The sequence below is a fragment of the Microplitis mediator genome, chromosome 11 (genome assembly GCF_029852145.1).
Source record: "Microplitis mediator isolate UGA2020A chromosome 11, iyMicMedi2.1, whole genome shotgun sequence".
Lineage (NCBI taxonomy): Eukaryota > Metazoa > Arthropoda > Insecta > Hymenoptera > Braconidae > Microplitis > Microplitis mediator.
Window position 1 is genome coordinate 12,708,202 of NC_079979.1, and position 17,670 is coordinate 12,725,871.

The 17,670-nt window shown below is 29.0% G+C and overlaps 2 protein-coding genes across 2 annotated transcripts; one reads left to right on the top strand and one right to left on the bottom strand.

Annotated features, from left to right (window-relative positions):
• The first annotated feature begins 3,537 nt into the window (after nt 1-3,537).
• Nucleotides 3,538-8,628, top strand: LOC130677533 (SANT and BTB domain regulator of class switch recombination). Its single transcript, XM_057484322.1, has 9 exons — nt 3,538-3,738; nt 3,821-4,092; nt 4,685-5,079; nt 5,163-5,543; nt 5,601-5,867; nt 6,914-7,208; nt 7,300-7,832; nt 8,066-8,247; nt 8,322-8,628. The coding sequence occupies exons 1-9, from the start codon at nt 3,657-3,659 to the stop codon at nt 8,435-8,437; spliced, it is 2,523 nt and encodes an 840-aa protein (XP_057340305.1). The 5' UTR covers nt 3,538-3,656; the 3' UTR covers nt 8,438-8,628.
• On the bottom strand, nt 8,562-13,069 carry LOC130677532 (lymphoid-specific helicase-like). Its single transcript, XM_057484321.1, has 3 exons — nt 12,806-13,069; nt 10,230-12,584; nt 8,562-8,942 (listed from the first exon to the last, which is right to left on the bottom strand). The coding sequence occupies exons 1-3, from the start codon at nt 12,924-12,926 to the stop codon at nt 8,875-8,877; spliced, it is 2,544 nt and encodes an 847-aa protein (XP_057340304.1). The 5' UTR covers nt 12,927-13,069; the 3' UTR covers nt 8,562-8,874.
• Nucleotides 13,070-17,670: the final 4,601 nt, after the last annotated feature.

The window sequence follows — 17,670 nt, forward strand, 5'->3', positions numbered from 1 at the left end:
CGAGACTCGATTCGAGTCGACATTTCATAATCTCGATTTAAAAAAAAAAGTTAATTGAGAGCCAATTAAAAAATAGGATTCGCTGTTTGAATTTTAGAACATCGATCTATTGGCTGGTTTACTTTTCCCGCGCTTTTGATCTGCGTCTGCGCAATTTGAATTTAAATTAATTGTTTGTGACGGCGGCTATTGTTAAAATCTGACGACACGAGTGTATTTATGAGACAGATTCCGATGGTGCGGATTAAAATAATATGGATTTTATTTACCCAGGTACAAAATTATAGAGATGAATCTCAATGATGATCGGATTTTTATTTTATCGTCGAGGGTAAAAACTGACAGAGGAAGTGTCTTTCATATTTTCTTGACGTCACTGTATTTGATGCCAACAAGAAATTTTGTGTTTTTTTTTTGTTCAAATAGGGTAGAAGTACCATTTGTGGCCACTGCTCCATTTTTGGACATTTAATACTTTATTTTAATTAATGAAAAAGTATTAAATGAAATTTTCATTTTAATAGTGGGATAAAAGTATCATTGAACACATTTAAAAAAAAATTATGTCATTGTGTATTTTACAAATTATTTTATCAAAATTTTTCAAGTGTCCAAAACTGGCACTAAGGTGACCAAAAACGGTACCTCTACCCTGGTTGGCAGAAATAATTGATCAAATTTTATTTTATTCATTGGAATGTTGATTAGAAATTAGAAATTTTTTTAAATATTTACTCAAACACATTAATAATTATAATCCTGAAGTTAGCAGATATTTAGTAATTTTCAGATTTTTTTTTTTTTTTCATAACATCAATTACAAAAAAACGAAAACTAAAAATATGCACATGTAGAAAATTTTAAAAACTACAGGTGCAATTTTTTTTATGGTTTATCGTCTAAAAAACAATCCGAAGAACATAAGACGTCTGCTAACTCCAGTATCATTAATAAATTTATCAGCTGATTATACTTTTAATTTTCTATAAGTAATTACTGGAAATCAATTAATACTGAAAACATGAAATTCATACAAGTTAATTTGTTACTTCAAATTTAAAGAAGATAGTAAATAGTGTAATATCACTTATGGAAATCTATATTCCGATAAAAATTATTTATATATTAATATCAGTCAGTCTTCCATAAAATCGGAGTAAAATTAAATTTAAAAAAAAACAAAAAGTGGATCGTCGTAGTAGATTCATTTAAAACTGAAGATTTTGTAATCGCAATAACTGTTACTTGTCCTTAATATAGCATTATCATTTGGAATCTATCTAAAGCGGTTACAACAAGTGTTCGCTAAAAGCCCAAAATGAGTTAAATTCGCCAGTTAAAAAAATCAAGTGACCAAATATTATTAAATATAATTATATAGCACTATATATGATTAATTTCTTTCACAATGTATTACATAAATCGTATATGTTTCTTCATATGATAGACTAAATACTTTCTGTTATAATTTTGTTTTTGTAAGTCCAATTTTGAAGAAATATTATTAAGGAAACATTGATATTAAATATGAATACTATATTGTAATATAGGATATAATACATCACATCTGATGACAGACACTTAGGATTTTGTAGAATGACTGAAGACTAGTATGACCTATCGATTTCGTTTTATAATTCTCTTTATTTCTTCGACTACAACGGTTGGTTACATTTATTTTTAATATTATATATTTGTTACTATCAATTAAGATTTTAACAAACGTTTATAAAGTAATTACATGTCATGAAATCACAGACAGTCATTTATATATTCATGTGGAGAAAATTTGAAAAAAACCACTTTGACGTATTATCACGGTACTGAGCTGAGAATATAACAATTCTGGAATAAGTTTCTTACCAGGGACACTACAACCGGTTGGCGCGATCTCGTGGCGAGCATCGAACTACTTTTGCTGCTGTTGTCTATAGTACCAGTAACTTCCTTATCCTACATAAATCTTTACTCCCAAGAAATTTTTCTCTTGGTTTAAGCAATTTTGCACGACTTATAATGCGACGCATTAGGGAGTGCTTTACGATCGAAATTTTTTTTTTTTTTGATTGAAGCATACAAAAATTTTATAACCATGAATAGTAGGGTGACCCAAAAAAACCGACTATTTTAATTTTTCGAGTCTCTTATGAAAATTTGTTGATGTAAGATGTTTTAAGAAGCCTCTCCGAAAATCAGCTCGATAAAAAATTTAGAAGAGGTCGCTCACGAATTTTGAAAATATAAAAAATGATTGAAATTCGGATTTTTTCGTTCTAAATTTCTTTTTTCCTGTAGCAGCATGAACGACCTCTTAAAAATTTTTTATCGAGCTGATTTTTGGAGAGGCTTTTTAAAACATCTTGAACCAAGCGATTTTTATGAGAGATTCGAAAAAAGAAAATGCAGTCGACTACTCATTATAAGTCTGATCTAGGGGATGTAGGGAAAATTTTTTTTGGAATTTCAGTCTTCCCACTACCGTGCGTTTAGTTTTGTTCTCGACTATCCGTTATAAGCCTGTTTTGTTTTATATCATTTTGAACGTCATATTTACGTTTTGTTACATACGTCACTGTCCCAATTTTTCTAGTGCTTATAGCGCTAAAATAAATACTTATCTTTTTACACTAATAATAATTTGAATGTAAAAAATTATAATGACAACGGTATTAATTACAGTAATGATAATAATAATTCTATTGATCAACATAATGATCAATAAAACTTTTAAATTATAATGGAAGCTTTAATTGTAATTCATGATCACAACTATGAACAATAAATTATATTTTATTTAATAATGATTAAATTATTTTCCGCGAAACATCGATAGTAAATTTTCATCATTTATTTTTATTTTTTGTTCCCATTGTTAGTTTATAATTTAGACAATTGTAACGGAGGCTTATAACGAGATGTCTGGTACGAAACTCAAAATAGTGGTCAAGTGGAGGAAGCTGTATGGACTCAGCAACTCCCGATTGAGGGGAAGAGGCTTATAAAGGGCAGGCTTATGACGGGTAGTCGACTGTAGTCGTTTTTTTGGGGTCACTCTAATATATATAATTTTAAAAAATAATTTTTTTTTATTGTAAATGTGCGATTTTAAGTACAATGTATTTATTTTTGAAAGAGTTCATTTTTTCTTTAATTTAAAATTTATAAAAATTTTTATAGAATATTTCTCCAAGTCAAATTCTTCATTAAATTAATAATCATAAGTCAAAACCATCAGATATTTGAAATATCACCCATATTTTTTTAAATTTATCTTTTATATGTTTGATCAATAAAATCAAATACCCGCGAATACATAAGAAAATCTACTAGTATGCTTTTGCTTTAGTTATGAAAGTATACATATAGATTTATATATTTATGATTCAATTAAAGTCATTTTCTTTATCATAATTTATAAAATAAATATAATTTCAAAACTGTATAGAAAATCGTCAAGTTCTTTTGAGAAGATTAAAATAAAACTTACAATTTATTTTGTAAATAAAAAGTGTTTAAATTTTCGAGTGATAAAATAAATTGTGTCAGTTGAATATGTCTATTTAAATCAGTTAAGTCAACATTAACTCACAATATACTATTAAATAATAATTAAATACTTAGTTTATTTGTAAATAAAAAATAAAAAAAATAAAACAATGAACCGGATGGGAAATAATTTAGAGCAAGAAGAGAAAATCACCGATAAGCAGGATTCAATTAAATTAAATCAGACAAAAAGTAATAAATTATTATTTTTACGATTGTTTGTAATCAGAAGGTTAATTATTCTGTCATAAAAAATAAATGTCATTTTTTTTAGCAACAGAAAACGCATGCGATGAAATTTTACTCAAGCCACTGGACACTGGTATTAAAAAACAGTCTGATGAAAATTATCCCCAGCTGACCATTGAAATGTTCTTCGAGTTTATGCGGACAGCTTATCAAGTCAATGATAGCTTTGATGGTCTCTCAAGTGTATTAGCAGCACACAGTGAAATAGACTGGTCGGAATTAGCGAAAATTGATTTAAATTTAAACTCGGGAAATAGTAAAAGTATTGGTACAGATCAAGTTGGGACGAGTATTGAAGTAAGCGGTTAATTATTTTATTTAATTAATCATTTATTTACAGTCGACTACCCGTTATAAGCCTGTTTTATTTTATCTCATTTTAAACGTCATATTTACGTTTTGTTACATACGTCACTATCCCAATTTTTCTAATGCTTATAGCGCTAAAATAAATACTTATCTTTTTATACTAATAATAATTTGAATGCAAAAAATTCTAATGACAACGGTATTAATTACAGTAATGATAATAATAATTTTATTGATCAACATAATGATCAATAAAACTTTTAAATTGTAACGGAAGCTTTAATTGTAATTAATGATTACAACTATGAACAATAAATAATATTTTACTTAATATTGATTAAATTATTCTCCGCGAAACATCGATAGTAAATTTTCATAATTTATTTAGATATTTTGTTCCTATTGTTAGTTTATAATTTAGACAATTTTAACGGAGGTTTATAACGGAATGTCTGGTACAAAACTCAAAAAAGTGGTTAAGTGGGGAAGCTGTTTGGACTCAGTAACTCCTGATTGAGGGGAAGAGGCTTATGACGGGTAGTCAACTGTATTTATTAATCCTTTTTTTTAATGAATTCAGGATAAATCAACAAGACAGTCATCGGGTTCACAAGAAGAATATGATGATAAAAAAAATGACTGCGCGAATTCAAATAAAAATTCAGATCTGCAGTCACCAAGTAAAAAATCAAAAGTACCAAAAAGTGCGGGGGAGTCTGTGGAAGTTAGAGAACATCTTCTACCGAAAATGATGAAAAAAAATCTTAGCGATGTCTTACATGAAGGATTGCTCGACTCTGTTTTGCCGTACATGCTGCCTAAGCCGACGCTGTCACAGCCGATCATTAAAAAACATTCAGTGGATATAAAAAAATCTTCTTCTTTGAATAACAATGTTGATAAATCTAGTGGATTATCGTCAGCTAATCGAGATAAAGACAAAGATAGAAGCAAAATTCACAGAAAATCTCTTGAGTAATTTATATTTATTTAATATTTCATGGCTTCATTGTAATTGTTGGAGTACTAACTTGTAATTTATATTTAAATTGAAATAGAACAGAAGTAGAAATTCACGTTTGCGATGAATCGAAAAATATAAAAAAAGATTTCCGGTGCCCGCAAAAATTGTTGATACAAAAAATGTGTTACTTTGCTGACGTTACTGCTGGGCAAAAGCTGGAAGAAATGGACATATCTGTGCACTGCGACATTGTCATCTTTGACTGGCTGATGAGGTGGGTCAAGAAGGACATAATTAAGAAATCAGAGTGGCCTGTTTTAGAAGCAAATAATGTCATTCCGATAACAGTCTCAGCTTCGTTTTTACAAATGGACCCTCTACTTGAGCAATGTCTTGTTTTTTGTCATGAAAATATGTCTGAAGTATTGAAGACTTCAACTATTTTAACTTGTCTAAATGATAATATTTTTACTAGGTACGTTTCTTAATAAATAAATTGTTAATATTTAATAATAATGATAATTTGTTTCAGATTAGCTGATTTATTCACAAATGTTGATGTTGAAACTTTGAAAGATAAAAAAGATAAAGTACAGAGTCGTTTATTTTGTAAACTAATTATGTCATTAGCAGATCCAACTCCAGATAATAGACGAGGACATTACAGTTCATTAGCGACATTATTTAAATGTAATAAGTGTGGAAAAAATGTGATACGATCTGTGTCTGATACCGTCCCATGTGTCCCGAGTGCGATGAAAATAGATACTAGAGGAAATATTTTCAGTAAACATTCTAGGTACACTTGATACTTTTTTTTTTTAGACTGAAGTTAAAACAAGTGGTCCAGTTTTTGACTGTAGAAAATCACAGATGATTTATAGATATAGTGAGCTACCCATGTAACAATTTCCATAACAAGTTGCAGGTTGACGCACTGATTAAAAGAATCTTTTGATAGCTACTACATAGACTTGGCTAAGATGACGTACACAAAATAATCTTGTAGTAGTCTTGTACTATTTTTATGAGAGTATCTTAGAGAAGACCCCTAGGTGTCTACGTCTTTATATACCTATCAATCTGTCACAAGAAATTAATACAAGATTCTAAGACAAGATTGTTGTAGGACTTGCACATGATATTGTACAAAAGAACATTGAAGATGTCTTGCTCAAGATGTGTTATTAAAGTTACTTACTCGTATCTTGAGCGAGTCTTGCAACAGAAATTACTTGCAGACACTAACGCATATCTTGCGGCAAATCTGCTCCAGAAGTGTCATATCACACTATCTATGTACCCAACTTCTATCTCTGTCACTGTATCCCAGGATCCTGTATCGTATGCCAATGGAAGGGATGAAGTGACAGAGGCAGATACTGCAATATGACACTTCTGGAGCAGATCTGCCGCAAGATATGCGTTAGTAAATGCAAGTAATCTCTGGTGCAAGATTAGCTCAAGTCACTGTACCAATGTACCTTGAGCAAGATATCTTAAATATTCTTGCACTATTCTTTATGTAAAACATAACTCAAAGTTTTTTCTTAAGTCTTATACAAGACTTGCAATTTAAAACTTTGTACCAGTGACTGCAGCAGGATCCATAGTTATATAAAGACCTAGACAGCTAGTGTACTGGTGACCAGACTTGGGCAAGATTTCTATAAGATAGTTATATGGGTAGATAAATTGTAAAAGCCGTCTCTTTATACTTTAGTTAACACTGATTTAGTTATTTCAATTTTTAAAATTAGAAAAATGTTGATAAGATCAGAAACCGGATCATGGTCAATTATTAGGGCATTTATTTTATGTGATAAATTTTTTTTTATCCACCAGAGATCTCACGTGGTCATTAAATGACTATATAGTAAATTTACGATCAGAATTACGTTCATGGCGAAAAGTTTATTGGCGTCTTTGGGGAGATTGTCATTTCCTCTACTGTCGTCAGTGCAATACCCACTTTCCAATAAATCAAATGGACTGGTGCTCACATCACCCCGAGATACCGCAATTTTTTGCTAATGAACAGCAGAAATCAGCGCCGTATCCTCTGGGACGTTATCCATGTTGCAGCCAGCGGGCGTATCGATTCGAAGCACTTCCTAATAGGGAAGGATGCCGGTTTAAAGTAAAATCTCAAATAATACCTGGTCCCTTGATAATTATCCAGCTAAAAAATATAACAAGCATTGTAATTATTTTAAAGATTTATATTTTAGGAACACATACCGACGATTTCCGTAGACAACGACGGGCATGTTTTGAATATTTTTACTCTGTACCGGGATATTCTGACGCTGAATCCACCGCAATTGTTTTTTCCGGAAAACATTACGCGTCTGGTTCCACGTGACAAGGTATCGCAGTCGGGGAAATTGATGTGCAAGGAACCGATGCCGTGGGATGGAATCGAACTGGCGCCGTCACGGCCCAAGCTCGGGTTGCTCGCTAAAGTTTGGGGTGGATCTGGTGTTCGCAAACCTTGTCAAACTAATAATGCTACTGCTGCTGCTGCTGCTAATCCAGTTGCAGATGGACAAAATAAATCACGAAAATTAATACCACAGAACTCGCAAGTTGTTGATACTCCGTCTCCTAATACTTCAACAAGTGACAGCGATGATGATGACGGCATTACTGCCTGTGGTGACACTAGTATTGATGATGATTCAGACAATAATAGTGAAGAGTCTCATGGCTGGCCGTTATATGAACCCACTAGTAAAATAAAACGACGTCATCCTTCCAAACGGTAATTGTTATTTTTTATTTTAAATTTTTATTTTTTAAAAAATATATATTTACTTTTAACTTTTTAAATTCAAAAAATTGCTGTGTGTTTGTAAAACTTTTTTTAGAAGAAAATTTAAGTTATTATAAAATTTGACGGCTTAATTTTAATTGATGTTTTTAAATAATAATTAGTAAAAATTTATAATTAAAGTAAAAAAGAAAAATTTTTAATTGAAATTTGGTTGATTTCAGGCAAGAAGGCGGCAGATGTTGGAACATGAATTTACTGGTAAAATACAACCAAGACAACCAACGCGATTTCGAGGAACGAGCGGCTTGTCAAATGATCGCTTTCTTGACCAAAAGAACTTCCGCTGAATGTTTGATCACTAAATTGCATAAAAATTCTTACACTTCCAACAGTCAGTCCATCGGTACTTATTTTTTAGTTAATGACAAATTTTAATTATTAACTTATTTATTTAATAAATTATACGTTTTTGTCCAGGAGGAAGTTACGTGAAATTAGAAGCCGAGTTCAGAGAGCAGACCGCGCATTCAGCGAAAGTTAAAAATAACAGTCATGGTAAAGGACTCAGCCGTTCTCGGACTTTAAAGCCTTAGTGAATTTTTTTATTTAACCAACAAGCGATTGGGCTCAATAGTCATTTTTTTAAATTAAACAAAAAATTATGTGACTAAAAATAAAAATACTCTTGTTGGTTTTATTTAATTTTATTAGAGCACCAAAATTTAATTAAAAATAAGATAATTCTTAGGGATTTTATCACCCGATTTTGTTGTAACTTAAGACAAAATAGTGATATGTATGTATATAGAAAATACATTAATATTATATGAATTTTATCAAAATGGACCTTAAATATTTAATATCATTGAACATAACATAAAGAATGAGATCTTTGTTAACTTTTAAAGAATAAATAATTATAATAATAAAATAAATAATCATGCTAATGACAATAGAATAAATAGACGAGCAATAAATAATCTTTAACATTAAAATTAATACTGGTTAAATCAGTCGCTTATTATTATTGCTATTGTGCTTTTCCTTGATATAAATCACTGCGATCTAAGATCGCCTCCAACTCAGCGTCAGTATAAACTGTAAAAATAAAAATTATTTTATTTATAATTTTAATATCACTAGAACCAATACAGTCGACTACTCGTTATGAACCTGTTTTATTTTATATCATTTTAAAAGTCATTTACGTTTCGTTAAATACGAGAAACCATAAAAAATGGAAATAAAATAAATGAATATTGCCTACTTTTGATTATTCGATGTTTAAAATGTATAAGTTAAAATATTTAATAAGAAATTTTATAATTAAAATAAATTCAATATACACTGGTTACAAAAATTAAGGGATATTAAAAAAATTTCAAATTTTTTAGTAATTTTCAACAGTTTGTAACTCGAAGGGAAACGGACGTACAATAAAAACAAAAAGTCAAACTGTAGCTTCAAGTGTCTAGTTTTCTGATCTGGTTCTTTAAATTTTTTTATTACGCACGGTTCCGGAGCAATAAAAAATCAATTATAAATATCGAAAAAAATTTATTGAAGCTCGAAGACCGTTTTTACGACGAGCGAAAATTTGGTAAATTTCTTTTTCGATAGTTTTCTTAGGATTACCCCGGAACCGCACATAATAAAAAAATTAAAAGACGAGATCAGAAAACTAAACACTTGAAGCTACAATTTGCCTTTTTTGTTTTTCTTGTATGACCTTTTTCCTTCGAGTTACAACCTGTTGAAAATCACTTTAAAATTTGAAATTTTTTTTATATCCCTTAATTTTAATAACTAGTGTATTATTGAAAATTTTTTTAATTTAGAACTGTTACAATTCAATTCCCGAATATTTTTCGAAATTCCCTGACATTTCCATGATATTTTCCGGTTGCATTAAATTCCCTGATAATTCCCGGTTCGTGGCCACCCTGACTTTTTACACTGATAATTGTAATGCAAAAAATTATAATGACAACGGTATTAATTACAGTAATGATAATAATAATTTTATTGATCAACATAACGATCAATAAAATTTTTAAATTGTAACGAGAGCTTTAATTGTAATTAATGATTACAATTATGAACAATAAATAATTTTTTACTTAATATTGATTAAATTATTCTCCGCGAAACATCGGTAGTAAATTTTCATCATTTATTTAGATATTTTGTTCCTATTGTTAGTTTATAATTTAGACAATTTTAACGGAGGCTTATAACGGGACGTTTGGTACGAAACTCAAAAAAGTGGATAAGTGGGAAAGCTGTTTGGACTCAGTAACTTCCGATTGAGGGGAAGAGGCTTATGAAGGACAGGCTTATAACGGGTAGTCGACTGTAATTTAAATAAAAAAAAAGTAAACGTACCATCATTTTCGGAAGTCACGACTATACTATCAGTAGTCTTCAAAAGTTGCTGCATCTGTTCAATAAAATCGCCAGTCATAGTATTTGCTGACTCTAGCTGCTTAGAGATGACCATTTTTTCCAAATTTCTCTTAGCCTGCGCGCGAGTCATAATTATTTCATCAATCGTCCCTTTGGTACAGAGCTTGTAGACCACCACTGGACGAGTCTGCCCGATACGATGGCAGCGCGCCATTGCCTGGATGTCGACCTGCGGGTTCCAGTCACTGTCATAAAGAATAACAGTATCAGCGCCTGCTAAATTGAGTCCCACGCCACCAGCGCGCGTGGAAACCAAGAATATAAATACATCCGGATCATTATTGAAGCTGTCAATGTTGACTTCTCGTTCTTCAATTGGTGTCCTGCCGGATAAAGTTACGTAATTCCATGGTCTCAGTGTCAGATACTCTTCCAGCAGATCCAACAGCATGACCAGCGTTGAAAATATGAGCACTTTGTGCCCCTCTGCGTGTAATTTCTTAAGCATCGCGTCCAATACCAACAGTTTTCCGGAAGTTTTTAGTAAATTTTCACTTATTTCCAAGTAACCATCGGGAGCTTTTGGCCAGTGCACCAAGTACGGGTGGTTAACTATTTTACGGTACAGTGGGTAACGATTACGTCCGAAATTTGTACGAATAAAATAATCTCTATTTCTGTCGTTAATGTCCGCGTATTTTTTCCATGTACTTAAACAATTTTCTTGTACAGTAGTTAATTTTTTTTCATCACTTGGTTCTTCTTTTACTTTGTAATAATTATTACTTGAAGTTGCGTTACTTGGACCAGCATTATCATCATCATCAGTTTTTTTTAATTCGAATGGATCAAAATAATTAAGGCTGAACTTATTTCTCATAGTGCAGGCGCGTTTGGGTCTCGTGCCATTCGGAAGATCGATAGTTTCGGGCTCTGGTACTTTCATAGACAAAACATCTGAATCGTAATTAAGAACAGCCGTGTAAAGGTCACGTTGCAGTTCAGTAATAGGGGCGTAGACAATAAGTTCTTTTTTTCCAGGTAAATCTAAAGCGACTTCTTCTTTTATACGTCTCAGCATGAAGGGTTTCAAAATTTCACGCAGCATACTCACGACATTTTTCTCACTCTCCTGTTTTATTATTTTTTGAGCACCAGCCTCGTCATGCATCTCTTTGACGTCGAACCAGGACTGGAAGACATCGAGGTCGTTGAAGATGTCGGGCTGGAGGAAGTTCAGCAAAGCCCAGAGCTCATTCAAATCATTCTGCAAGGGAGTGCCAGTTAGCAACAAACGATGGACTGAATTGAAAGTCCTTAACATGCGGGCCAACTGGGAGTTGGCATTTTTAATTCTCTGGCCTTCGTCGACGACGATATAACGCCAGTTGAAACCTCGCAGCAGGGAAGCATCGCGGACTGTTACCTCGTATGTCGTTAAAATAATAGGGTAAGTTTTGAAACCGTGCACTGACTTCTTGGTGTTCAGTTGCTTGGCGACGCGTTTGCGTTCTTCTAATGGGCCATGCAAAACGTACACGGGTAATGTGGGAGCGAAGCGCGCAAACTCTGCAGTCCAGTTGGGTATCGTTGACAACGGGGCGATTATCAAATAAGGACCGGCTACTTTTGTCTCCATCAACCAACACAACAAAGCGATAACTTGAATGGTCTTTCCTAGACCCATTTCATCAGCAAGAATCCCGTTCAAGCCGTTTTTATTCAAAGCCTGGAGCCACTCAAAACCTTTCTCTTGATAGGGATACAGTGACCCGTTGAAGTACTTGGGTAAAACAAATTTTTTTTCGTCTGCTGGTTCATCGTCGGACGTAGAGTTCAACTCATCTTCAATATCTTCTACGCTAAGATTTATCTTGGGAGACTGTATGTGTTTCCCGCCTTTTTTGGCCGCCTTCGATCTTGTAGTTGGAGTGTAGTCCGAATCTTCATCGCTGCTTAACAAATTTTTTTTTTTCACTTCCGTGAGTCGCTTCCGAGTCAACTTTGGTCTCTTAGGAGGCGAATTTTCTTCGTTCTCTTCATCACTTGATGGCAACTTGGGAACTTGATGTCGTTTATCTCCGGGTTTTGATGATGACTTCGAAGCCGGGTTGTTGATGTTGGCTTTGATGAATGTTGAGTAAAATTTGCTCTTCTTCAGCAAATGTTTTAAGCTGTTGTAGGCTTGTTCCTGTCGCTGTCGATGATACTCTTCGTTTTCAAGTCTTCTTTGTTCTGCATCATGTTGGTGACGAATTTTTTTTTGCACCGAGTCAATTTGGATGCTGACGAATTTGACATCTTGACAAATCAAGTTGTTGTTTACATCCTCACCTGAATCAATAAATAATTTAAATAAATAATTTTGTATTAATTAAATGAAAATAAAATAATTACTGGTAATGTACATTAAAAAATTCTGTATAAATTTGAAATAGTCAACGAATAATTTAATCATGACTTGAATTTAATTTTCAAAAAAATTATTTTTCATTTGTTTGATAATTTATTGGTTAGATTGATGAATAAAATTAATAAAATTATCGAGAACTTACTGGTTTTAGTAGAGCTTGGAAGGCTTGAAAAACCCGAGTCCTCATCAGTCCCAACCTCAACTTTCGGGATATTTGAATTCTGGGTCAAGTCTTTGAGGACGTCCGTGTCAGTTGCGTCCATTGCTCTGATGATTAATTACTAATTTTTCTTTTATTTAAAAAATGAATACCAATATGACGTTACATCAAACAATTAAAATTTTTAATAAATTTCAAACAGTTAAAAAGTACGTTAACACATTCAATGTCTAAAAGGCGCCAAAGTAATGCTGGATACATTTAGTTTTTCAACTACTAGAGTTCGCTGTAGTCACAAGTTTTTTTTTTGTCATAAAATAAAAACTGTAAATTTAATTTGAGTGTAAATGTAGCAGACATTAGAATCAGACAAATTTAAAATTATAAATAAATAGAGTAAATAATTAAAAAAATAATATTTATAAAAAATACACTTATTAGTTTTCAATTTTTTCAAATGCGCATTTTTTAAAAATTTAATTTTATTAATTATTTACTCTACTTATTAATAATTTTAAATTTGTCTGATGTCTGCTACATTTACACTCATAAATTTAATTATTAAAATTTAATAAAATTAATGATGATACTGAAGTTAGCCGATGTCTAATAATTTTTGAATTTTATTTTAGACGGTAAATTATAAAAAAAAAAAATTTGAAAAAATTGCACCTGTAGTTTTTTAAATTTTCTACATGTGAATATTTTTATTTTTTATTTTTTTGTAATTGATTTGTTGAAAAAAAAATCCGAAAATTGTCTGCTAACTTCAGGATCATAATTAATGAATTGTTTGCTTATAAATAATTTAACTAATTAATTAAATTAATTATTTGATTATTATTACTAATAAACAAAAAAAATTAATGAGTGTGAATGTAGCAGACATCAGAAAAATTTAAAATTATAAATGAATAGAGTAAATAATTAATGAAATAAAATTTCAAAAAATACGCGTTTAAGAAATTTAAAAATCAATAGGTGCATTTTTTATAAATTTTATTTTATTAATTACTTAGTCTATTTATTTATAATTTTAAAATTGTCTGATGTCTGCTACATTCACTCATAGAAAATTAAAATTTGAATGTGGCTCTATCTCCCGCGCAATTTTGTAGTTCAAACTGTTCCCGCTTGCCGCGTTTAGTTCAGTTTAAAACAGGCGGGATAGGTAACGACGACGATCAATCCAAAATTCTCAGAAACGACCGTAACACATTTAGCACTCGCTCTTAAATAATTTACAATAATTACCAGTTTTTAAATATGTCGCGAAATAATTAATATAAATAAATAAACTTTAGCTTCCGGGGAAGCATTGTAGATAAAAATTATCATTAATAAAGTCCTGTATAACCTTTTAAATAATTATTTAAAATAGTCATCGCGTCTCGCTTGCATCAGTCCGCGTCGCCATTGTTTTTTAGTTCATTCGTTATTTTTAAATAAATAAATAATTCGGTTTAATTAAAAAATTCAATCGTTTTTTTTTAATCAAGAATACCAAATAATTAATCATTTCAATCAAGAATACAAGAAATTTATAATTTAAATCAAGTTTTCAAAATAATTATCAGTAATTATTTTTCCGGTCCGGCTTCGTAAGTTTTTATTTTTTTTCCCCAATTATTTTCTTTGTCTAAATTTTATCGATTAATTTTATTATTTTTATTTAATCATCTGAATTATTAATTGACTATTTAATAATGACTTTAAATTAATTTTTATGATTTTGATGATCATCAAGAATGATCCTAAAGTGTGATCCTGAAAATAGCAGACAATTAAAAATTTTGGAGATTTTTTTTCAATCAATAAACTACAAAAAAAAAAAAAAAAAAAAAAAAGAATCTGAAAATATGCACATATAGAAAATTCAAAAAACTATAGGTGCAATTTTTTGAAATTTTTTTTTATAATTTATTGTTTTTAAAAAAATCCAAAAATTTTTTTACCTCTGTTAAATTCAGTATCATTCCTAAAGTTAGGATCCGCGTGAATTTAGCTGACAATCGGCAATTTTAAAAATTTTTTAATGAATAAATAGAATGTAAGAAGGATGAAAATTAAAAAATACGTACTTAGATCATTGAAGAAGAAGAACCAGTATGCGCATTTTTTTAACTTTTATTATTTTAATTAATTAATTAATTTACTTATTTATTTTAAATTTTTAAATTCTCATATCTGCTACATTACACGCATAAGTTAGTCAACAATTAACAATTTTTTTATTTTTTTTCCCAAATCAATTACAAAAAAAATAAAAATAAAAAAAAGCACATGTAGAAAATTTAAAAATCTGTAGATGCACTTTTTTTAATATTTTTTTTTTATAATTTATCATTTAAAAAAAATCCAAAAATTATCAGACGTTAGGTAACAGTATCATTGATTTTGAAGTTACTAGACACTTAAAAATTTTCGGATTTTTTTTCCTCAAATCAATTACAAAAAAAAAATGAAACTAAAAATATGCACATGTAGAAAATTTAAAAAACTATTAGTGCAATTTTTTTAAATATTTTTTTTTTATAATTTATCATTTAAAAAAAAATCAAAAAATTATTAGACGTCGGCTAACTTCACTATCATTATCAAAATGACTATAATTACGATTAGATTAATTGCAAGCTGGTGGTTAATTATAATTATTTAAATAATTAAAAAATTATTTAAATAATTATTTAAATGATGACATAGGTAGGGATTGAAAAAATTAGTAATTATAGGCAAGATTTAAGTTGTTTATTACAATAAATCAATCTTGTACAAATAAATTTATAATTTTCAGACAAGTTTCGCTGTTTTTGTCCACGATATTTATTATTTCATTTTATTTTATTATTTTTCTCGATATGTATCCTATTTTATCAGGTCTATTCGGAATGATTTACGGAAAGTTATCGTAGTTGTACCCATTTAATGTTTTTTTTGCCATTTTATTGTACAATCTAATGACTTTATGATAATACGTTATTTCATTTTAAAAAATTTTTCTTTATTTACAATATTCAATTATAAATTATTTATTATTGCAAATTAATAAAAAAAAAAAAAAATTTTTTTTTATATAAAAAAAGAAATTGCCTACTAAATAATTGGCAGTTTATGCGTTCATTCGATACTTGATATTCGATATAATTAATATCTTTTATTATTTTTTTATTTTTATAAATAAATTAATACATTCGTGTAAAAATTATTCTAATATAGAATAAATTAACTAGGGATTGTATCGATATTATTAAACTTAAAAGTGATTAGTTTGTGTAAAGTAGTTTTATTCACGTAAAAAATAATTCAATAAGAAAAATGGCCACAACTATTTTTAAATGCATTATTGCTCTACGGTTTATGTAAAAAAAAAAAAAATCACCCTGCTGATACACAATTTTTTTTTTTTTTTTTTTTTATAAATATTAATAATTAACTAAAAAAGTAATTAAAGTATAAAATTGCAATCGTTACTTAAATCTAAAGTATTAAATTAGGAATAATTCCCTTAAAGCTGCCACTAAACTAAACGCAATTTTTATTTTTCGTTGAAAATTTTTTTTTTATTAAATTGATTAATTAAGGAGATATTCAAAATAGTCAACTATTATTATAAAATTAAATTATTCGATAATCAATTTGTTATCTAAAAAATTTTTAATTATTCAATCGTGTCGAAAATTTTTGGTGATAAAAAATTATTAAAAATTTTTTTTATTGCAAATAGAAATCTACAAATTGAAAAAAAAATTTTATGTTAGTAAATTTTGTAATTGAAAATAAAAATAAAAAATTACTTGAACTTTTTAAAAATAATATTCAAAATAAAACTCTATTGGAATCCAGAAAAAAAAATTTTTTGGTATGCAATTTAATCTGATGAGTGTGAATATAGCAGACATTAGACAAAATTAAAATTATAAATAAATAGAGTAAATAATTTAAAAAATGCACTTATAAATTTTTTAATTTTTTAAATGCGCATTTTTTTTAAATTTAATTTTATTGATTACTTACTCTATTTATTTATAATTTTAAATTTGTCTGATGTCTACTACATTCATACTTGTAAATTTAAAAATATAAGTAAATAGAGTAAATAATTAAAAAAATAATATTTGAAAAAAATACACTTATTAATTTCAAAATTTTTTAAATGCGCATTTTTTAAAAATTTTATTTTATTAATTATTTACTCTATTTATAAACAGTTTTGAATTTTTCTGATGTTTGCTAGATTTACACTCATTTAATCTGAATAATTTTTTAAACAATTATAGACTTTTGTATATTATTGATACTAATTATTTATGCAAAAAACTTAGACTTGAATGCTCTAGTAATTTTTCATCACCAAGTTCAACTATTCTCTGTAGTTAAAAGTACATCGACACAATCATGATACTCAAGCTAGCCGACGTCTAATAATTTTTGTTTGTTTTTCTAAAAACAATAAAATTAAAGAAAAAAAAATATTTTTAAAAAATTGCACTTGTAGTTTTTTAAATTTTCTACATGTACATATTTTTATTTCTTTTTTTTTAATTAAATTGTAGAAAAAAAAATCCAAAAATTGTTAATTATCTTCTAACATTAAAATCATGACAAAATCACTCATTTTTCGAAATAAAATTCCCGTAAAAAAAATTATATTTCAAATAAATTGTTCAGTTCCAATTAAACTCATAATCATAATTGACTATTATGATATAATCATTTCATAAAAAAATGATGATAATCTCTTTAATTAATTGAATGAAATAAATTAAGGCTACAAAATGTCATGGCCTTAAATAAATTGGCAGTCATCAGCTAAATTTTTACAAAGAAAATTACATAGAAAATATTAA